Source organism: Bos javanicus, chromosome 6, assembly GCF_032452875.1.
Source record: "Bos javanicus breed banteng chromosome 6, ARS-OSU_banteng_1.0, whole genome shotgun sequence".
Classification (NCBI taxonomy): Eukaryota; Metazoa; Chordata; class Mammalia; order Artiodactyla; family Bovidae; genus Bos; species Bos javanicus.
The window spans coordinates 67,060,274-67,083,913 of NC_083873.1; the positions used below are offsets into that span (position 1 = coordinate 67,060,274).

General features: G+C 37.0%; 1 protein-coding gene across 2 annotated transcripts in view; it reads right to left on the reverse strand.

Moving 5' to 3' along the window:
- Positions 1-23,640, reverse strand: part of TXK (TXK tyrosine kinase) — a 61,651-nt gene that overhangs the window by 19,249 nt on the left and 18,762 nt on the right. Inside the window, exons 3-9 of one of the 2 annotated variants that reach the window (XM_061420100.1) lie at positions 22,520-22,574; positions 21,412-21,514; positions 20,505-20,710; positions 16,617-16,682; positions 10,063-10,117; positions 1,368-1,447; positions 319-446 (exon numbers count right to left, since the gene is read on the reverse strand). In XM_061420100.1, the coding sequence (XP_061276084.1) occupies positions 319-446; positions 1,368-1,447; positions 10,063-10,117; positions 16,617-16,682; positions 20,505-20,710; positions 21,412-21,514; positions 22,520-22,574 (693 nt within the window). Of the gene's footprint in view, positions 1-318; positions 447-1,367; positions 1,448-10,062; positions 10,118-16,616; positions 16,683-20,504; positions 20,711-21,411; positions 21,515-22,519; positions 22,946-23,640 lie in introns of those variants that run through there. The other variant, XM_061420099.1, reaches the window with a different exon arrangement.

The window sequence follows — 23,640 nt, forward strand, 5'->3', positions numbered from 1 at the left end:
TTTATTACATTTAGCGCCATGTAAATTTCAAGAACAAACGTGTAGTGACTAAATGGCCTTTTGAATCTTTGTCATGTATCTTTCTTCTAAACTGGCAGAAATGTGGAAAATCAACCTACCTCTTGCCCCCCTGACTAGAAAAACAAAAAAACATTTCCACCTCTCCTGAGGAGGAGAACTTCTCAGAAGACAGGTTGTATTTCAAGCTCTTAAACATTTCTACAGGGACATTTGCTCCTGTTAAATGTCTGACCAAAGACACATAACCTGCCTGGGGCCTGGCTCCCCAACTTTCTCAGCCTGAATTTTCCAACTTACCGGCTGCATTGTGCTGGTGATACCAGATCAACTCGGGGATTGATTGAAACAGGTGTCTTTCAGCCACATACCACTGTCCTGAGTCATTCCTTTTAATTTGATAATGCTTGATGGTAGCCTCCATATCTCTACAACCAATAAAATGTGAGTTCGTAAACAAGCAAAAGATCACTTTGGAACCAAGTCAATCATTAAGCAACAGGACTCGACTTTAAAACCTTGTATCCTCACTACACACTGAAAAGTAGATAGGACTACAATAAACAGGTGGCTCACCATTGCTGGGAAAGTTCCACAGCTATGGTATTAGGGTCTTAGATTCAAATATAACTTCAGCCAAAGATGTCTAGGTAATGTCTAGTGTTCAAAAACGTACAGCTCGTAATGGACACTTATAAGTATCTACTGAATCAGGTATCAGTCCAATGAGTAAACAAATGCACTGTGAGAGATGTGAGACAAAGAAAAGAGGAAAACCAGCATAGGGTGTCTTGATGAGCAGGTTTGTTATGGGCAAGTGGGACTTAAACCCTTTAGGAAGCCATGAGAGAAATGTGGAACACACCTCGGAGTTGTCCCACTAAAGTGCAAAGAAGCTGAGGAATTTATCCCATATTTCACATGGATGGAGGGTCACCCCTACAATGTTCTTAGTCACTTCTAGCCCACCACGAGAACCCGTAGGCAAAGAACATTCTCAGGAAGAAAGAAACAGGAAGCTTTCTGCATACAAGAGAGCTCTCTGTAGGTAAACCCTGGGGTTAAACAAGGGATATGAGGAAAACATCAGCAGTGTGTGCTACAACTAATCAAATCTCCTTACCTGATACTTGAGAAAAGGAGACGAGAGAGTGTAAGTAACTTATATTTAATATCACACACAGAGCTTCTTAGGGGATAAAATTGGAACCAATTAGTTGTCCCAACATCCAGGCCAGCAATTTTCTATGTTAGGCTCTCACTTCCATTCTCTATGCGATGGTGTCTCCTTAACAATGACTATCCCAGTGACTGTTATTTCTAAAGTGACCAAAATCACAATTGCTTACCTCTTATCTCTTATAAACACAGAAATGGTGTAGGATCCCAAATGTCTTGAATCTCTGACAATAAATGCACCTTCTTTAGACTGCAAAACAATTCATTCATTGTACATGTTTATTCCTTATTTGGAAGACAAATATCTCCATAATGAAAACTAAAGCTATACTGACTTACTATAGAAGGATGATACTGTTTTTATAAGTACACACAATCTTATCTTTTAAATTCTTACAGATTTAGATGTCATACCTATAAAATAAAATAAAATTGGGATAAGAATCTGCAATGTGCGAGCATTTTAAAACTTCGCTCATGATTTTTTCTAATACTTCATTTGACAACCTTGTACCCCACTATTTAGTTATTTTTATATACTGATTAAGTAATAGATAAAAGAGCTGATGAATAAGAAGAACTCTGAGACAGATGGACAGGATTTTTCTTTACAGGAAAAGAAACAATATGGCAAGTGGGGGTGAGGGAGGCAGGGAGAAATACATCTGGGAAGCTGAGGAATGGGGAAAAAAGACCAGTTCATGATGCAGATGGAAAGAGAATAGACTTGGAGAAGTCTTGAGGGAAGAGCAAGGAGAACCATTTTGTTTGGTCTAAGGATACAGGCTTCCCAGGTGGCACTACTGGTAAAGAACCTGCCTGCCGATGCAGGAGACACAAGAGATGCAGATTCGATCCCTGAGTCGGGAAGATCCTCTGGAGAAGGGCGTGGCAACCCACGCCAATATTCTTGCCTGGAGAACCCTATGGACAAAGGAGCCTGGTGGGCTACAGTCCATGGGGTTGCAGAGTTGTATACAAGTGAAATGACTTAGCATGCATGCATGCAGGGACATAGGAGACACAGAGGGAGACATGGCAAGAGGGGAGAATATTGTAGTAAGTTTGATGTTTTCATTATCAATTGGATCCCCAATGACATTCTTTGGGCTTCCCTGGTGGCTCAGATGGTAAAGAATCTGCCTGCAATGTGAGAGACCTGGGTTTGATCCCTGGGTCAGGAAGATTCCCTGGAGAAGGGAATGGCAACCCATTCCAGTATTCTTGCCTGGAAAATCCCAAGGACAGAGGAGTCTGGCAGGCTATGGTTCATGGGGTCGCAAAGAGTCAGGCAGGACTTAGCAACTAACACTTTTGACATTCTTTGAAACTGCTTTTAAATAAACTTGAAGCTTGGACTGCTTGGTTTGGTTTGTTTGATATTATTTTCTAAATAAATCTTTACCTCTATTAAGTTTGCTTACATTCATGCAGAGGAAAATATCTCAGATTTTGTCAAACTCATGAACATTTACATTTATGAAGTACTGGTGAGAACTGCACAACCCTAACAGCATGATGTGACCCCTCAAGAGGAACATAATACAATGTCTCCTCCTCCCAGATGCTTACCAAGAGACAAGGCTTTTTAACCAGTGGTACAGTAAAGAGCCCAGAAATAAACCCATGCTTATATGGTCAAATAATCTGTGACAAAAAAAGGGCAAGAATACACAATGGGAGAAAGACAGCCTTTTCAATAAACTGCAATGGGAAAACTGGACAGCCATGTGCAAAGGAATCAAACTGGCCTACTTTCTCCCACAATGTACCAAAATAAACTCAAAGTGGATTAAAGACTTAAATGTAAGACCTGAAACCATCAAAGTCCTAGGAAAGAACATGGGCAGTATGCTCTCTGACGTTGGTCTTAGCTACATGTTTTTTGGATTTGTCTTCTCAAAAGGAAGACAAGGAAAAATGGAAACAAAGCAAAGGAAACAAGCAAAAATGAACAAGACAACATTAAACTAAAAAGCTTCTACATAGTGAAAGAAATGATCAACAAAATGAAAAGGCAGCTTACTGAATGGGAATAGATATTTACAAAAGATATATCTGATCAGGGGTTAGTACCTAAAATATACAAAGAACTCATACAACTCAACATTTAAAAACAAACAATTCTGTTTAAAAATGGGCTGAGGACCTGAAAAGACATTTTTCCAAAGAAGACATATAGATGGCAAACAGACCTGTGAAAAGATGCTCAACACCACTAATTACCAGGGAAATGCAAATCAAAACCACCTTGAGATATCACCTCACACCTGTTAGAAAGGCTGTCATCAAAGAGACAAGTGTTGCCAAGGATGTGGAGAAAAGAGAACCCTTGTGTACTCTGTGGGATTACAAATTGGTATAGCCACTATGGAAAATAGCATGAAGATTCCTCAAATAGAACTACCACATGGTCCAGCAATTCTACTTCTGGGTATTCACCCAAAGAAAACAAAAACATTAATTTGAAAAGATATATGTTCATAGCAGCATTATTTACAATAGTCAAGACATGGAAGCAACCTAAGTATTCATGGATAGATGAATGGCTAAAGAAGATGTGGTATATATATATACAATGGAATATTACTTAGCCATAAAAAATAATGAAATCTTGCCATTTGTGACAATATGGACAGACCTAGAGGGTATTATGCTAAGTGAAATAAACCAGACAACAAGAAGGACATATACCATATGATCTCACCTATATGTGTAATCTAAAAAGCAAAGCAAACACAACAAAAACAGACTCATAGATACAGAGAACAAATGGGTGGTTGCCCAATGGGAGGTGGTGGTAGGGAGCATGAACTAGGTGAAGGGGATTGAATTACAAACCTCCTGTTAGAAAATAAATAAGCCACAGGGATGCAATATACAACATAAGAATGTGGTCAATAATATTGTAGTAATTTTGTATGGGGACTGCTGCTGCTGCTGCTAAGTCGCTTCAGTCGTGTCCAACTCTGTGCAACCCCAGAGACGGCAGCCCACGAGGCTCCGCCATCCCTGGGATTCTCCAGGCAAGAACACTGGAGTCGGTTGCCATTTCCTTCTCCAATGCATGAGGTGAAAAGTGAAAGTGAAGTCATTCAGTCGGGTCCGACTCTTCATGTCCCCATGGACTGCAGCCTACCAGGCTCCTCCGTCCATGGGATTTTCCAGGCAAGAGTACTGGAGTGGGTTGATATTGCCTTCTCCGGTATGGGGACAGATGGTGACTAGATTTACAGTGATCATTTCATAATGTATGCAAATATCAAATCACTATGTAGTACACCTGAAACTAATACAATATTGTAAGTCAACCGTGTTTCAATAAAAAAGGAGATTCAAGTACAAATGAAAAAATCTAGAATACGGACACACTACTTATTAGGACCTCTGCTATATAGTTCACGCAATACTCAGAAATAAATTCACAGTCTTATTATATCAATAAATGAGAAGAATACAAAATAAACATATCCAACTCAAGTAGGTTAAGAATTATAAAATAAACTCAGGTAAAGCAGAAGAAAAGAATAAAGGCAAAATCAGAAAATAACAAATTACAAAAACAAAAGTATAATATAGATAGTAATTACATTCAAAGTCTGGCTGTCTAGGGGAAAACCATAAAATAGGTAACCTACTAGTTAACCTACTAGTTAACCTAATTAATAAATAGTGGAGGAAATCTATTAAAAATGTCACAAGGATTCAGAAAAAAATTAAAGGATCTTCTTGGCTCTATGTAATATATTTGAAAACTTGAATAAAATGGATAATTAGCTAGAAAAACATAAAATTTGTTAAAATTGATTCCAGAAAAGCTAGAAATCTAATGGACCTAATAAATTGAAAAGCAGATAAGGTTTTATAAGGGCTTCAACATTAAAAAGCACTACATTGCACTGTGATGTTACTAAATCTTTAAAAAAAGGTAGATAGATCAATTAAATAATTCCAGAGCTTATGAAAAGAAAAAATCTTCCAGATCATACAAAGTAGGCTCAATATCCATACCATAACATAGCAAAGATTGTGCACAAAAGGGAAAACTACCAACCAGTCTTCACTCGTATCAAAGCAAGAACCCTAACTGCTGCTGCTGCTGCCGCTGCGTCGCTTCAGTCGTGCCCGACTCTGTGCGACCCCATAGACTTCAGAAGCCCACCAAGCTCCCCTGTCCCTGGGATTCTCCAGGCAAGAACACTGGAGTGAGTTGCCATTTCCTTCTCCAATTCAGGAAAGTGAAAAGTGAAAGTGAAGTCGCTCAGTCGTGTCCGAGTCTTAGCGACCCCATGGACTACAGCCTACCAGGCTCCTCCATCCATGGGATTTTCCAGGCAAGAGTAGTGGAGTGGGGTGCCATCACCTTCTCCAAAAAACCCTAACTAAACACTAACAAACCGAATCCAGCAGCACAACAAAAGAATAATACACCATAACCAAGAGGGATTACATATAAGAATGTAAAAGTAATGTAACATTAAGAATTGTATTAATATGATTCAACATGTAATAGATCTGAGAAGAAAAATCTCACGAAAATTTCCATAGATGTTGAAGAAGCACTTAATTTCAATTCCTATTATCAAGGTTTTTTTTTATTCTTTATAAAATGGGAATATATGTATATTAACACAATAGCCCTTATTTACTTTGGTCCCAAGTCAAGCATCGTGCTTTATGTGGAAATCATTCTAACTAAAATTAGGAAAAAAGAAATGGCCACTGTCAGCAGTGGTATTTAAAACTGTTCTGAGAAACTAGCCAGTGCCATTAAATGAGGCAGAAATTAGAACCCTGAATTAAAATTGTAAAAGAGGGTTGAAATAATCTGTTTGCTACTGCTAAGATTACATACCTAAACCTAAGAGCATCAACTGAAAAACTACTACAAAAAAATATTTGAGCCACACTCGCCTTCTGTGATGGCCCATACTCTCTCTGTGGAGTGTGTCTCTCTCTAAATAAATCCACTTCTTATCTATAAAAAAAAAAAAATTTTTTGAATTCATCAAAGTCATCAGTTACAAAATTAATTCATAGAAATCAAGAGATTTCAAAAGTAAAAATAAAAAGATATGCCCATTTATAATAGAAACAAAAAGATAAATTATTTTAATATAAATTTAAAAATACATGTGCAAAAGTTAAATGAAGAAAACCTTTAAATTCTCCTGAAAAATACAAAAGCATTTGCTTTTTCTAATTAGGTTTTTCATCCATCTAATATCAATTTTTGCTTGAGGCTTGGGTCTAATTTTGATTTTTTTCTATGTGAATAACTAATATATACGTCCTGGAACAAACTGGTCCCCAAACCACACTGATTTGTAATGCACAAATAATTTTCCCTAAATTAATCTTTAAATTTAATGCAAACAACAGGAAGGTTTCTTAAACAAGGCAAAGTAATTCTGAAGTTCATACAGACAAAACATATATTTTCAGAAAGTTTCTTAAAAAGGGAGACTAGCCAGAGAAACCTTCATTGTTTAAAACAGTAAAATGTACTTTGCTGTACAGCAGAAACTAACACAACATTGTAAAGCAACTATCCTCTAATAAAACTTTTAAAAATTATTAAGTTTAAAAAATTGACAACTGTATCAATATCTCCAATGTTAAGATAACTGGGTGCCACCTAGTGCTTGATTATTGCAGCTTCTAACCTTACATATTCAAAATTGCTACTATTAATAAAGCCCAGGTTTTAAAAACTGCAGTTTGGAAACAACTTTTTTGTTGATATGTTTATAGTGGCAGAATAAAATCATGAAAAGAATGCATATGATATCAAAATTAGTATGAAAATAGCCACATGCCCCTTAAATATGAAAAACAGACCAATCATTTTTTTACTGCAAATGCAGATTTCTGCCTCCCTTAAATTTCACCAAAATCTCAAGGGAACATCTATGTAACTGGAATGTACAAAAACTCACGGTATGGTCAACAGGCTAGTCAAAACGAGGGCTTAATTATAATCCATGATGAGTGTACAGCAAATGGTTTCTTCAAAACTTCCATTTACTTACTCAAAGTGGTCAAAGTGAAGAAGGGAGTTATGTGTTTTTTTCTCTTTCTTAAAAGGGTAGATGTGGTCTTTGCCAGACTATTTTATGAAACTTTAACTAACCTTCAAATAACATCTATCTGATATAAACAATTTCAGAGACTAGAAAAAGAGATTAAAAACCCCACATTCCAACTCATTTTATGATGCTAGGATAACATTTATACCAAAACCAGACAAAGAGAACAGAAAATTAGAAGCCGGGCTCACTTTGAACTTAACAGGAAAAATGCTAAATTGAGGATAGCCAAACTAGCAATATATATTTTAAATGACTCATAACCAAATGAAATTTAAGCCAGGCATAATTTTAAAAATAAAAATTGGAAAATACGTAAATTACACAAATATTTTAAGATATATAGGAAAAATGTGTGTATTTAAAACATCATACATACATTCTTCAGACAGATTAAAGACCTAAATGTGAAAGCACATCTTTAAAACATTTAATGAAAAATATAAAATTCCTTTATTACCTCGGAAAAGAGAGGAATCTCTTAAATAAAAACAAAAAGCAGATATCATAAAGGAAAATATTGAGGGATTTGACATTAACATTTAAAAATTTTTGTATACAATAGTCTAAAGTTTACAGAAAGCCAGAAATCCAAAAAATATCATTGTAACACATAATGCCGAAAGATTGGTATTCGGAATATATTTCTTAAGTACAATACATATTGATCAGTATAAAAAAAACCAAACACATTATAGAAAAATGAGCAAAGGATATTAACAGGCATGTAACAGCAGAAGTAGGACAACTGGTCAAAGACAAATGGAAAGTTACTTCAATTGAACTGTTTACCAAAGAAATGTACATTTTAAAATACAGAATTTTTCACTCAATGAATTGGGGGAAAAATGTGAAACTACCCACTGTTAGTAAGAATATGAGTGAGCGTTAATCACTCAGTCGTATCTGACTCTTTGCAACCCCATGGATTGTAGCCTGCCAGGCTCCTCTGCCCATGAGATTTTCCAGGCAAGAATACTGGAATAAGTTGCCATGCCTTCCTCCAGGGGATCTTCCCAACCCAGGGATCGAATCTCAGATCCCTTACCATCTGAGCCATGAGAAAAGCCCATGTAGGAAATCAGCTTTTTCACTCCCTGTAAGAGTATAAATTGGTCTAAGTACTGAATCCTGATTTGAATACACAGTATCTAGTAATGTTAAATCTGCACATATCCTCTGACCAGATGATTCCATTTTGGAGTGTAATTCAAAGAACCCCTTGCCCTTGTATAAAAGATGACATGCACAAGGATGTTCTTTGCAGCACTGTTTGTAAGAGCAAAAAAATTAGAAATGATTAGAATGTTTATCTACAGTAAAATTGATACATTTTTATATAATCATAATGAAATAGTACACAATACTTGAAGGTATGTGTTGATCCTATATGCCTATGAATTAAAAGGAAAATACAATGTTTGGTTAAAAAATCAACATATATGTGCTCTCCTTGACATCAAATATTAAAACACATAAAATAGCACTATAGGTTGTTTATACACATACATGTGATAAAAGTATAAACCCATGGACAAAATGGGAACATGCTCCTCTATTGTGGTTGCCTCTGAGAAGTGAGGACCAAAAAGATAAGGGAGAGGGTGGGCCTCAACAGTTTCTGTAATGTCTTATTTTATTAAAGAATGTTATGATCAGTGCTACTATTTGTGATATCTGGGTTGTGGGTATGGAGGTTTTGCTACAAAATGCCCCATTCTACTCTTGGTAGGGAGGTCAGATTCTCACCCTGTTCTGGCTTCCTCTCAGATGCAGAACCTCATGTAGAACCCGGCCAGCCCAGTGATTCGGGCCATATTGCCTGTGACAAGCTTGCTTTCTGTGGACCGAATTGTCCACTTCCTTTCTCCAGTTCTGTCTGCTTATCACTACATCTTCCTTGTCCGTTCTGAACCAATATATAATGTCACCATGCCAGGCAGATATCACATTTGCTGTCATGTTCCCTTTCCTTGTAGCCAATGAGAGCGGGCCAGACCCCCAACCTCCATCCCCACCAGCCCCTGAGAGGTCTGTGTTCCTCGTACTCAGCCTATCCCCCAAATACTAACTGCATCTTCCCTGTGTCATAGGTCATTACTGGCACTGAGTTTTGAGTTACAGAACTGATTTTTTTCTCACTCATATTACTAGATTTCCTCAACATGCAACATCAGGTCATAATGACATGCATACTTCTCAGCTACTTTCTAGTTTTGACTATGCATTTACCCACAGCTGATACTTACCGTCAGTTGGAAATTTAAACTATACTCAGTTTTGTTTTGTTTTGACCTAAATGAGCAGTTTTGATCTAAGTTTGATATTTTGGCTGCTCCACTCTTCCTTTTGTTCCCAAAGAATGAAAGTGCAGCTGCATGTATTTTTCTGTATCTGTGCTTTTTACGAGTCTAAGCTAAGCTCAGGAGGACAGAGAATCTATTGGACTGACATTGATGCAAATGTATACAGGCAATTCAAATAGAGACCCTTCTGGCAGAATGCACTTTGGAGTGAATGAAGCAGTTTTGGTATGTTAGAGATGAAATCATTTCAGGAGAAAGATATGTGAAATTGTGGTGAAAAATCAATGGAAAACATGATTTGATATAAATTAATCTATTTTAATACAAAATGTAGTAGCAGTGAAGTTGTAATAATATTTTAGAACTAAAAAAAAATCAGGAAGTAATAAAACATTTTTAGCTGAGTATTTATAATTCACCTCTCTCAGAAAATTTGAAACTATCCACAAAATGACTCATGAATAAATTACCTCTTGTCTCAAAAGACGTTCTGCCTGATTTCTAGTAATATTCCTATGGTACCACCTGTAAAAGCAATAAAAATAATTTTTAAGTGTTATATATCATTTATTTCCAGAAAAATACCTGTTCCATTTCCTTTATTTTAAAAAAACACACTCCAGAACTAATTTTATAAATGGACTGATTAATTCACATAAACAATAATGTACTATAATAATATATCAATTGATTTTTTAACACAGTTATATTAATTGCAAGCCAGTATCTCATTTTTCTACCATATTTCAATTCAACTTTCTGAAACACACTTGGTTTAACACACTTAATTTTGAATGGTTTAACTTCCTGAAAATTTCCATGAAATGTGTGTGGTTAAAAAGCCATCATCTTCGATAAACACTTTCCTGAGCTTTGGTTAAACCCAACTAAAACATACACATTTCTTTCCCCTCAGGAATATCTTATTTGCATGCTTTTACATGTGCCGTTACCTTTCCAAACTTAAAACTCATACTGACTCATCTGATTCTCCTAAATATGTTGTTGTTGCTGTTTAGTTGCTAAGTCATGTCCAACTCTTTTGCAACCCCATAGCTCACCAGACTACTCCGTCCTTGGGATTTCCCAGGCAAGAATACTGGAGTGGGTTGTCATTTCCTTCTCCCAGGGATCTTCCCCAGTCAGGGGTTGACTCACGTCTCCTGCATTGGCAGGTGAATTCTTTACCACAGAGCCACCTGGGAAGCTCCAAAGTATGTCACCTTGTAGTAAAGTCAGTAATTTACTAGAGTAAATGGAACAACCAGTATACTAATCACCCCACCCACACCCTCCTGGGCCTCATATTCTCCTCATTCTGCCCTCACTCACTAAACTTCCATCACATTGGATTTCTTTCCTGGCTGAAATTCACCAAGCCCTTTTCTGCCTCCAGCCTTCCTGTTGTCTCTGCATGAAACACGTCATTAAATGACCTTAAAATATCAGACGTTCACACAGTAATCATAATTAATGAACACTGTAATTTAAACATATGGTTTTGGGACCTCCCTGGAAGTTCAGTGGTTAAAACTTCATCTTCCAATACAAGGGGTGTGTGGGTTTGATCCTTGATCTGGGAGCTAAGATCTCACATACCTCAGGGACAAAAGACCAAAAACAAAACAGAAGCAATATTGTAACAAATTCAGTAAAGATTTCTTTTTAAATGGTCCACATAAAAAATCTTTAATAAAAATTTTATTAAAAAAAAAATAAACAAATGGTTTGATGTGACAGCACCTAAGCAGTAAGCAAATGTTGTACAGGAAAGAGAGAGGAAGTGACAATAGAACAATGGAGAGGAAAAGAAAAATGGAAACACTTTCATTTCAAAACAAGATTTTAAAAAGAGGTTAATCTAATATTACCAGAAATACTATTTTTGTGGACAGCGGAAGAAAGGCTGTGTGTATAACCAGGCATTAAGTCAAGTGAGGGAGCCCAGTGGTGGCTGAATGAGACTCATACCTGCCTGGGACAATGGAACCTATCTCCTCATGTGGACTTCCCCTAACCTTCTATAGTAGAAAGCTGCCACTAACTAGCATGGCCAGGTTTTTAAAATATTAATGCGCTTCAATTGAAAATGGTCTTTTAAAAAGATGAACCACAGAGAACAGGAGATGATTACAGATGATTCTAGTCAAAGTCATATAACTACCTATTGCTAATGGGAACAAGAGTAACTGTGAATTTAAACTGTGCCTATCATTCAATACTTGTTAATGAATATTCTTATTGTGGGAGGGAATTTCAAGATGAGTCTGAGACCTCTTGTTGTAGAAAGAAGAAATTCTTTCAAAATAAATGAGGCAGAGTTAAATTCAAGGGGACCAGTTTAAAGAGGCCCCCATACTGGCTAAGTTATGAAATATGGGTCTAAAAAGAGACTAATGATTATAGCTCACTGAAAGAGACTGAAGTTGTGAAAAGAGAAGACTGCATAATGACACTCAAAAAGGGAGGAATTAACATAAACTGATTTTTTTCTAAATAATGTTTCTTTACCTGCAGTCATGTTGGTATTAATTTTGTTGCTTTGTATTTATTTATTATAGTGATAAATAAAATATATTGTGATTAAATATAAATTAAAAATCCATCCGTGTGGAAGTCATTCTCAGAATGACTTCAAAAAAGTAACAAAAGAACCAGATAGAAGTATACGATGAATTTAAGATCAATTAAAATAAGGCAGAATTCCATCTGCATTATGATAATGATAAGTAAAAGGCAGAAAAAGGATAAATGTAATTTAGAGGAGGTTGAGGCATGGTATTTCAGAATTTCAACTATTTAAGTCAGATGATAAAAGGTAGAAGAGTTTTTTGTTTTGTTTTATTTCAAATAGGTAAGGCTGCAACTTCTTTACTGAGACAATACTGATTATAACACTAACATTGAATGATGTCAGTAGAACCCCCAATACACAGGATTGGGGTGGGGATTCTATTAATACATTTTTTAAATCTACTACATCTAACTGTGGTTGACTACAACCATCACATATGGAACTTATACGTAAGCCTCCCATGCGCCAGTCTTAGATGTCTAATCAATAAAGAACAGTATTGTGGCTTTGAGTTTTAGACCTGGAAACCCTATTAGATCTGAGAAGGTTAATTTGCTTCACTTGGTGACTTTCTGACCCTGAGAAGATTTAAGCATTTAGTGTAGAGAAAATGAGGTAAGTCACATTCATAGCTCAGGATAATCAATGTCTGCTACTTAAAATATCAAAAATTTTAAGAGAATCTGGCATATCAGATTTTTTGTCTTTGCTTGAAGATTTATAACTAATCTTCAACTTGTTTACCAGCTGAGCCACAAGGGAAGCCTCTGATAGCTCAGTTGATAAAGAATCCGTCTGCAATGCAGGAGACACCAGTTCAATTCCTGGGTGGGAAAGATCTGCTGGAAAAGGGAAAGGCTACCCACTCCAGTATTCTGGCCTAGAGAATTCCGTGGACTGTAAAGAGTTGGACACAACTGAGTGATTTTCACTTCACACTTCAACTTGATATTTGAAGTTTGAGAATAACTAATTTTTAAAATGATATTCACATGGTTAAAATAACTCAATTCACATTATGTTTAATTAAACATTTATGTTTAATTTATTACATTTCCAGGATCATGTAAGGACATACAAGGGACTATTACAATTGCAAATTTGACGGGTCAGGCATGTCCTTTATAAAGAAAACTGAATTTATTCAGTTTATTAATGCAAGTTAAATGTTTCAGGAAACTTAATTAACTGAGTTTGTAAGTAGGATGGATTGTTTAAGGATATTTTTATGTCGAGTATGCATTTAGGTAATTGTTCTTGTTTTTTAGATTTATAAATAGTATATCAAGATTTTAAAGTTCAATTTGAAGGCTTACTGAAAACAAAGTTTTTTCATTGTAATGTTGATAATTTGGATATTAATTTCAAACCAAAGTAGCCATAAACATTTCTCTGTATAAAGGTTCCCCAGAGATGTCAGAAGCCCACGTGGACAGCATTCCTTCTTCCATCAGCCCCCTATCTCCTTCCTTTCTCCTTTAGGCCTCAAGTCACATCCTCAGAAAGGTCTTCCCCACTCAACATGCTCATTTAGATTATATTCCCTCCCCTCTTGTTTCCTTCCCATGCCCCATACTATTCCTTCATAACACCACAATTTAAAATGATGTATTTGTGAATTCAGGGTTGCTTAATGTCTATTTCCTTGTGAAGCTGTAAGTTCCATGAAAACCAGGACTCCTTCTGTGTATTCCATATTGTGTTTCCAGTGCTTACAACAGCTAACATCTAACATTATCCTAAGTACATAATGATAAAGATCAAACAAATTAAGTGCAGGACTGAAGTAACTCTGAATGCAGTGTACCAGTTATACTAGGCAAGGTGGACAAAGCTGTCAATGTCTTTCTTGTTTCACAGTTCAAGGAAATAGTCATAACTTCTAGAATGTATTGAAGAGCTACTATGTACCGAATGAGACAGGCATTATTGTCCCCAGGGTTCAGATCATTCAGAGATTTAACGGCATTAGGTAACTTTGCTCAGAGCTGAACCATTAGTCAAGAGGGATGCCAGGATTTGAACCCAGATTTCTCTGATTTCTAAGCCTGTACTACTGCACTTCAATGTGGGACAGTAGTTTCTGTACAGTCAGTAGAATGGTGCTTGGTACATAGTAAGTGGTTGATCAATTTTAGTGATTTATATTGATGATCTATATTTTAATAACCTTCTTGAAACCATAATAAAATTTAAAATTGGTCTTTTCATAATTAAAGTCATTATAAAAGAAGGCTTATAGAAACATAAATCCAGGCTAAGGAAATGAGATGATCAAAGTGGTTTAATTTGTGATCCAGTATCTGCAGTATAAACAAGTTGTTAAAGCCAGACGCTAAGCCTGGTCTAAACAGGGGAAGCAACAAGCACATCAATTCATAACAGAAGGAAGATAAGTAGCCCTGCTGATTACTGAGCATCCACTTGCTAACCACCAGGCACTGTGTTAGGTACCTTCACACAGGTCTCCTTTAATTTCCAGGAAAATCCAAACTGAAGTTAGAATATGGTGATAAAACCGTCTTATTTTTCTGGTTTTTCTTAGCAGGAGATTTTCAAACAAAATTTTCCCTGACCTGGCCTTCAAAGAGTTCAAAGAGACCTGTTTGTGCTGAGCAGCTTCAGCTGGGGCTAGTGGTGAGTTCCTCTCCCCCACCACACCCCCCTGCCTATTCCCACCCCCAACTCCATGCATGGGGCATGCCTGAGCAACTGTAGAGAGTTGTGGGGCTATTTGCTAAGGAAGGCGGGGTCAGCCACCTGGGGGCTTTGAGTGGAGAAGGAATTTCAGGGTAGAGCTAAATGACACAGATCAAGAGAGGGGTTATGACAAGCTAAGCAAAAGAGAGGAAGAGAGAAGAGACACTGTGATGGAGCTGAGGACAGAGACTTGAGGAGAATGGAAACAGACAGCAGAAAGGTCTGGTAAGGTTATGGGTGTTTTCAGTGACGGATGTGCTGAGTCTGGAGTTTCCCAGGTGGCACTAGTGGTAAAGAACCTGCCTGCCAACGCAAGAGATATAATAGACGCAGGTTCTATCCCTGGGTTGGGAAGATCCCCTGGAGGAGGGCATGGCAACGCACTACAGTATTCTTGCCTAGAGAATCCCATGGACAGAGGAGCTTGGTGGGCTAAAGTTCATGGGGTCACACAGACTCAGACATGACTGAAGCGACTTGGCAGGCAGGCAGGCATGCTGAGTCTGGCCTACAAATGAGCTTCAAAAAGCAGCAAGGCAGTCCAAGGCTGAGTTCTCTTTTAATTTGCCTGGTTCTCAGGCAGGTACCTGTTCTAATGCCTCAACTCACATCACCTAATACAACCTACTAGAACATATGCTAATTGCAAAACCAGTATCTAAGCCAGGGGAGGGCACTCAAGTGCTCAAACTGCAAACCTAAGTTTATAAAAGACTAGGAAACCAACCCAGAATACTCTTTGGAAGGAGTGATGCCGAAGCTGAAACTCCAATACTTTGGCCACCTGATGCAAACAGCTGATTCATTGGAAAAGACCGTGATGCTGGGAAAGATTGAAGGCAGGAGGAGAAGGAGGCAACAGAGAATGAAATGGTTGGATGGCATCACCAATTCATGGACATGAACTTGGGCAAAGTCCAGGAGATGGTGAGGGACAGGGAAGCCTGCCAAGCTGCAATCCCAGGGCTCCCAAAGAGTCAGACATGACTTGGTAACTGTACAACAAGGACCACTCCTAGCCCTGTCACTCTCTATCTATACATTAATATCTCAACCTTATTTTCTGATCTGCAGATTGAGGGGTTAAATAGTGCTTGCTTATGTTTTATCTTCTAAATCCATTAATATATTGTAAAAAGAATGCATTTCTAAGCAAAACTCTAGTGAACATATCAAAAGTTCTTCTGAACTATAGCATTAGCCTATTTCTCATCTTCAGTGATTTCTAAACACTTCAAAACATGAGTCAAACTATAGTAATATGTCTGTATATTAAGTCTAACTTAATTAATGAACAACTGATGTCACTTTTTATTTTTATTTTTTATTTTTGGTCAAGCTGCACAGCATAGAACATCTTAGTTCCCCAACCAAGGATGGAACCCATGCCTCCTGCAGTAGAAGTGTAGAGTCTTAACCACTGGACCCCCAGGGAAGTCCCCATTTTTAAAATAATAACTTTTCCACTTAGGACATGCAGTAAAACAAGTGCAAGATGAGTGTTTGGTTTCTTGTAGTCACTGTTAAAATTTTCTTTAATTGGCCATACAAAACAAAAAAAAAAGTAATTTTAAGAAAAAGAAGTTTCTGAATCAGCCATTATTAAGATCAAAAATCTAAGCTAAAGCTTCCAAATGTGTTACTTTCTTTTCCCTTTTCAGACCCAAAACAGTATGTATACTAATAAGTTACCCAAATGTACCTGATTTTTATAGATTAACCATGGGACATATTTTGGAGGACACTTACTCATATATTTCTAAATTAGTTGGTTTGTTTTCGGTCACATAGTTGCTTGGAATTAAGCCTTCATTCCTACAAACACAAAGCAAAAATCAAAATTTTGACACATCTGTGGTATTATTGTGGCGAAGATCCCTTTAAAAAACCTCAAGGATGCAGAGGAAAATCAAATTCATTTGACTAATTAAATTGTCGAGAGAAGAAAAAACTTTTTTTCATTTCAACATTCAACTAAAATCTTTGCACAACAAATACTAAGTTTCTGATGTTTAACATTAGTAGTTTAAGATGTTTTCTGACACAGATATCTTTGCAAATAGGAAAAGGGCCACTTAACATGATCACTGGGACATCATAGTGACTAGATTAAAAACATACCAACTACAAAGATATTGACGTAATTCTTTTTCATTGCTGCAGAGCATCCCACAGAATGGATATCCTAGTTTAGCCATGCCTCCACTACAACAAAGCTGTACAGAAATACTTGAATATGCCTTCTTGTGCACAAGTAAGAGTATTTCTCTAAGACAGATACAAAGTGGGGGAATTGCCGGGTTGCTGATTAAGCGGTTCTTTTCAGTAGATACAGCAAATTGCTGTCGAAGGGCAACAATTTTCACACTTATCAGCAGGGGAGGAGTTTTTCTTTTCCTATAACTTCACCAACAAAATCTGAAATTTAAAATCATGAAAGATCTCCAAGACATATTATTGAGGAATACAAGCAAGTTGCAGAGCAATGCATAAAGTCTAGTCAGATTTAAGTAAATTAAATCTTCAGACAATACCATATTTTTAATACATCCAAGAAAGTGCATTGAAAGCGATCTGGACAGGAAGATCATTGAAATGAATCACTAAATGGATAATGGTGCTTACTTTTGGGAAAGAGTCTGGGTTTGGAGGTGTGGCAAAGCAGAATTTGGGCACTATTTATCATGTTTGAATATTATTTTTTTAAAACCTATATTCACTTATTAACTTTGAAGTTAAAAATTGGTGCTATTTAAGTCTGAGTCATGACAACACACCACCTGCAAGGGTAGTTAATTATACAGCCCTGAACCTACTAACTCATATGATCACTGGGACATCATTCCTCTCTACCCGCTGAAAAGCCTCCAGCATATGTTGAGTCTTAATGAAGAACTGGTAAAAGAGCCAAATCATTAAGAAAACATAAAGAAAGAGATTTGTATGTACTTAGATACTTATAACCTTATACCTTAGATACTTATACCTTAGATACCTATAACGTTTAGATACTTATAACCTCAAAATCTTGACAAGGATCAGAAATCAAGGCCAGAATTCTCTCCCTGAAAGTAGCCATACTGCTCAGAATTCTTTTCTACCCAGGACTCCAGTCTAGAATTAACAATCTATCGCAACCAGTACAAAGAACCGATACAAAGGCCCTTTGTATCCCAGGGCCATTTTTTCTAATTTCATTCAGAAACTACTGCAATGTTTACTTCCAAAACTAGTCATTGTAGAAATATGAAAATGAGTAAGACACTGTTTCTGTTTCTATCTTAGAGCTTAATAGGAAAAAAAAATTCAAATTGCGAAAAAAAAAAAAAAAGCATAAATTAGAAGAAGAACTTGTATGGTAGAAACTAGTATTATGCTTATTTACAAATAAAATTCATTAAAAACAGAACTATCATATGATCCAGCAATTCCACCTCTGGGTATTTATCTGAAGAAAATGAAAACACTAACTTAAAAAGATACCTGCACCCCCATGTTCACTGTAACACTATTTATAACAGCCAAGATATGAAATATTATTCACCCATAAAAAGAAAAAAAATTTTGTCATTTGCAACAACATAGACGGACCTTGACAGCATTATACTAAGTGAAATAAAGAAAAACCATGTGGTCTCACTTACATGTGAAATCTTTAAAAAAAAAATGAAAAATTGAAACAAAACAAGCTCAAAGGACAAAGAATACACTGGTGGCTGCCAGAGGCAAGGGTGGTTGCAGGGCGATAAAATGGGTGAAGGGGATCAAAAGGTATAAACTTCCAGTGACACAATAAATGAGGCTTGGGGATATGATGTATAGAATGGTGTCGAGTTAATAGTACTGTATTGCATGTTTTAATTCTACAGTGATAAGAGAACAGACTTCTGTAAGATTTCAATACATTTAGACCATGAAATTTTTGCACCCGGTCTTATGTCCCTGAATATGTTCCAGTGTCTCCTAGTTTATTGTCTTATCAATTCAGTTCAGTTCAGTAGCTCAGTCATGTCGGACTCTTTGCAACCCCATGGACTGCAGCACGCCAGGCTTCCCTGTCCATCACCAACTCCCGGAGCTTGCTCAAACTCATGTCCATCAAGTCAGGGATGCCATCCAACCATCTCATCCTCTGTCGTCCCCTTCTCCTCCCACCTTCAATCTCTTCCAGCATCAGGGTCTTTTCCAATGAGTCAGTTCTTCGAATCAAGTGGCTAAAGTATTGGAGTTTCAGCTTCAGCATTAGTCCTTCCAATGAATATTCAGGACTGATTTCCTTTAGGATTGACTGGTTGGATCTCCTTGCAGTCCAAGGGACTCTCAAGAGTCTTCTCCAACACCACAGTTCAAAAGCATCAATTCTTCAGCACTCAGCTTTCTTTAGAGTCCAACTCTCACATATCCATACAGGACTACTGAAAAAACCATAGCTTTGACTAGGCGGATCTTTGTTGGGAAAGTAATGTCTCTGCTTTTTAATATGCTGTCTAGGTTGGTCATAGCTTTTCTTCCAAGGAGCAAGTGTCTTTTAATTTCATGGCAGAAGTCACCATCTGCAGTGATTTTGGAGCCCAAAAATATAAAGTCTCTCACTGTTTCCATTGTTTCCCCATCTACTGGCCATGAAGTGATGGGACCGGATGCCATGATCTTAGTTTTCTGAATGTTGAGTTTTAAGCCAACTTTTTCACTCTCCTCTTTCATTTTCATCAAGAGGCTTTTTAGTTCTTTTTATTGTCCATAGGAACTTGAACAGAGTTTGTATCCTACTGTTGTGTGAAAGTTGTATAAATTTATATTATGTTGAATTGATTCATAGTGCTTTTCAGGTCTACTATATCCTTCTACTTCTCTGTATATTCATTCTATTACTTTTTAAGAGTTTGATATTGAAACTCTAACTAAACATCTTAATTTACCTACTTTTAAAAAATTATAATATATATAATAGAACTATATGTAACTTTGTTCTATATTTTCCAAGTCTCCTGTAAATGTGTTACCTTAGTTTCATAATTTAAAAAAGTTAAAAAGCATTAAAAGTGAAAAATAGTACCATATTGCATGTCTGATTGCTAAGACAGTAAATCATAAAAGTTCCCATCACAAGGGAAAAAAAATTGTAACTATGTATGCTGCCGAATGTTAACTAGACTTGTAGTGATTATTTCACAATAAATACGAAGAGCAAATCATTATGTTGTACACCTGCAGCTAATATAATGTTCTATGTCAATTATAGAGACTTCCCTGGTGGCTATACCTGAGAAGAAAGAAAGAAAGGGAAAAGGGAGGAAGGAAGGGAAGGAGGGAGGGAGAAAGGAAGGAGGGAAAGGAAACAGAGAGGGTAAGTAATTTGCCCCAAAACACACAGCAGTGTGTGGCTACATCAGGCTATAAAGCCACATGTACCTAGTTTGGAGAGTCTGCCTGAAATCACAGCATTATAATGCCCATTCATACAGACGGAGAGGTGTGGGAACAGCTTCTGTTTCATTTGCAAGGGAGAGTTATAAACCTTGAGAAAATAAACAGAGTCTATTTCTCTAATAAACTAAATGGAGTCTATTTCACACTTCGGAAGTCTGTAGGGACTAAAAGAGGAAAGATTTGGTAAAGACAAACCACCAGTCTTACCCCAAGCGGTCTCTTGCCTTCCACCAGTGAGGATCATACTTCTCCAAGATAAGGTATTCCTCTGCTCTCTTTAAAGCTAGATCATAGGGCTCTCTGGGCAGGAAATCGTACAGTGCCTTAACATGGATCTTCTCTTCAGAAACCTCAGAGGGTGGGAGGGGAGGCAGTGGCTTGCGTTTTGATGGTTGCCCATGGCCCCTGTTGGACTGTAAAAAATTAAGGAATGAGTCGTGGTACTATTGTTTAAGTGATCTGAGCTAAAAAAGAATAAGGGTAGAGAGCATCTGCCTGCCACCTTGTTTCTCCCAGCTAGCTGCAGAAAAGCAGAAGCCTGGTGGTATAAACATAGGAAATTACTAACTACAAAACAATTTTCAGATCCAGCAACACACTCATCATTTTGTAAATTCTCAAGATCACAAATTCTCTTGCCAGCATGGCACTGAATATTTTCATGTCATAATTCTTAAAATGTTATTTTCTCCTTAATAATTTCACTTTAAGGATTTTTCTCCTTTAGAAAAAGGAGAGAGAGAGAGGGAAAAAAAAAAGCTTTTCCCTTTAATATGCTGTAAGCTTGTGTTTGGGCTTATCAACTTCCCAAGAAAATTTATTTTCTAACACTGAACTGAAAATTAATCCTGGCCTCAAAATGGTGATAGCCAGAAGGCATTTTTTCCCCAATTTCAAATTCTGCCAAAATATTGCAGAATAGGCCATTTTAACTGGTCTTATTTTCTTTCCCTTTCTTCTAGGCTGTTGATTCACTAAAAGTTTATTGAAAACTTATTATGTGCCAAGCATGACATTAGGTTCTGGGCAGGGTAGCAAACAGTACCTCACGAAACACAGACCCTAAAAATGCCACCTTCCTCTACCCCTTCTCCCCCTTCAAAATGATACTCACTTGCTTCTTACTTGGCAAGTCACTGAACCACGGTCTGCGACGCTGTGTGTATTTTTCTGAAAGTTCTTCATCTTTGCTAAGGCTTATTTGTGTCCTCACTTGCCTGTCATTGAAAAATAATCACGTTACAAAGGATTATTTTACTCTTAGCTATAAATCCACTAGACTATAAACAAGCTAGTAGTGAAGTCTTCTTCCTATTTTTTATTTAGAAGACTTCCTAACTCCATTTCCTTGGGCAAGGTACTCTGGGACCTCTCAGAACTTTATTTTACTTTTTTTAATCTAGGACTAGAGACACTAAGAGCATATAGAGTTGCTATGAATAATAAAATTGAGAAAATACATGTCACACGGGCAACACAGAGTCTGGTGACTATTAAGGGCATACAGTTAAATCACGATAATGAAGACCTTACTGTGTCAGGCAGTGTTTCACATTTCACATGCATCGCCTCATTTGAAAGCATCTATTGTTAAAAAGTAGACATGGTGTAGTGATTAAGAACATGAGTTTGGATTCCAGATCTACCATTTTTATAGTGTGGCCTTGGGCAACGTAACCTCCCTAGGCCTGCGTTTCTTCATCTGTATAATGGGGATTGTAAAAACAAACAAATAAAAAGGGTGGTTTTGAGAGTTACTAAGAGCTAAAAAAAGTAAACTGTTTAATACAGTCTTACATACAGGACTCCCATTAAATGCTGGCTGTTACTATTATCATGGCACCCTGGATTTTTATCTTTATCCATCATTTACTGGGCACCAAAGTATAAAACACATTGGTAGTTTCAGGGAGAACCTCAAATAAGACAGGATTCTTGCCCTTAAAAGGTAAAAATTACAGAATGAGACACAGACACATAAATAGCATGCATGAAACAAAAATTAAATAGAGAACCAGGCCGCATGCTCTGGGAACACAATGGAAGGAGCAATTAAGTCCAAGAGGATCGAGAAAGGACCGTGGACCTGACACGTGACCTATCGCTAGCTTTAAATGAATGGCCATTCAGTAGGGAAAAAATGGGAGGAGTTTCCCAGGCAGATGAACAGCAGATTCAAAGAAACATGGAGATTCCACCCAAGAAGTTGCCCTCGGACTTACCGCTTCTGCACGGAACAGCAACAGCAGCAGCAGAAAATCGACTGGATGGTGTTATCTGAAAAGCAGATCATTTTCAACTGTTAGAAAGCCATGAATCCATGATATTGGAAAGAGGAGGCTGCTGGCACTATTCCAAAGGAGGAAATCTCTGAGGGCATGGGTAATAGAAAGTTTCCTACACATGCAAACCTTTACCCTGCCCTTCTTCACTAGTAGAAGATGAAAGATTGTCACTAACACGAAAATAAGTTACTGGTACCCTGGCCACTGTGGTTTCCCTTCTCAGGCTCTTATCTCTGGGTCTGGTTTCATGCATTTCCTCAGTCAGTGGATGAAAAATGACCAGTGTATTCACTTTACATTGATAAGGGCTGATGTCGGCTGACAAATGTACCAAAGAATATGATTCTGAAAACAATGTTCCCTAGGGAATCTGCTAGCAGGGATTTTAAATTAGGTCCATTACATTTCTTCAAATATATTTTAAAATATATTTATATAAAGTAATATAAATATACTAAATATATTTATAATATTATGTAATATATTATGTAATAATATAACTTAGCATGTTTATTCTATTTTTATATTTTGTGTATAAAAATACACTTACCTTTTTGGATCTCAAACTTTCTATGGATTAGGTTCAAACAAATGAATATTTAAAGAAAGCACTAACTACTTAGTGCTTTATTAAATCTGGGTCATTCTTACACTTCTTTTGTCAAGCCTAATCTTTATTTGTTAGATTATTTGCCTATTTTCAAACCATAAATAAATTTTGAATATATCAAAAGCTGTTTTATGTGCACAGAACCTACATTTCACAGCAACTCTTTCTCATACTGGCCCCTGAAAATGAAATATTATTAAGAAAGCAGAGTACATTAGACATGAGCATTAGCTTTGAGGTTAGGAAGGGCTGCATATGAATTCTAGCTGGAGGTGGGTGGGGTGCTGACTATATCGGGAATAAGTCCCTTTACTTCTCTAAGTCATTGTTTTCCTATCTGTAAAAACAAGAAAATCAAACCTATCCCCTTTGAGAAGCCTTCAGGGGCAGAGATTAATCTCTGCTTTTGTGGGTTTGGGCAAGCTAGTTAAGTGTTTCGTGCTTAGGT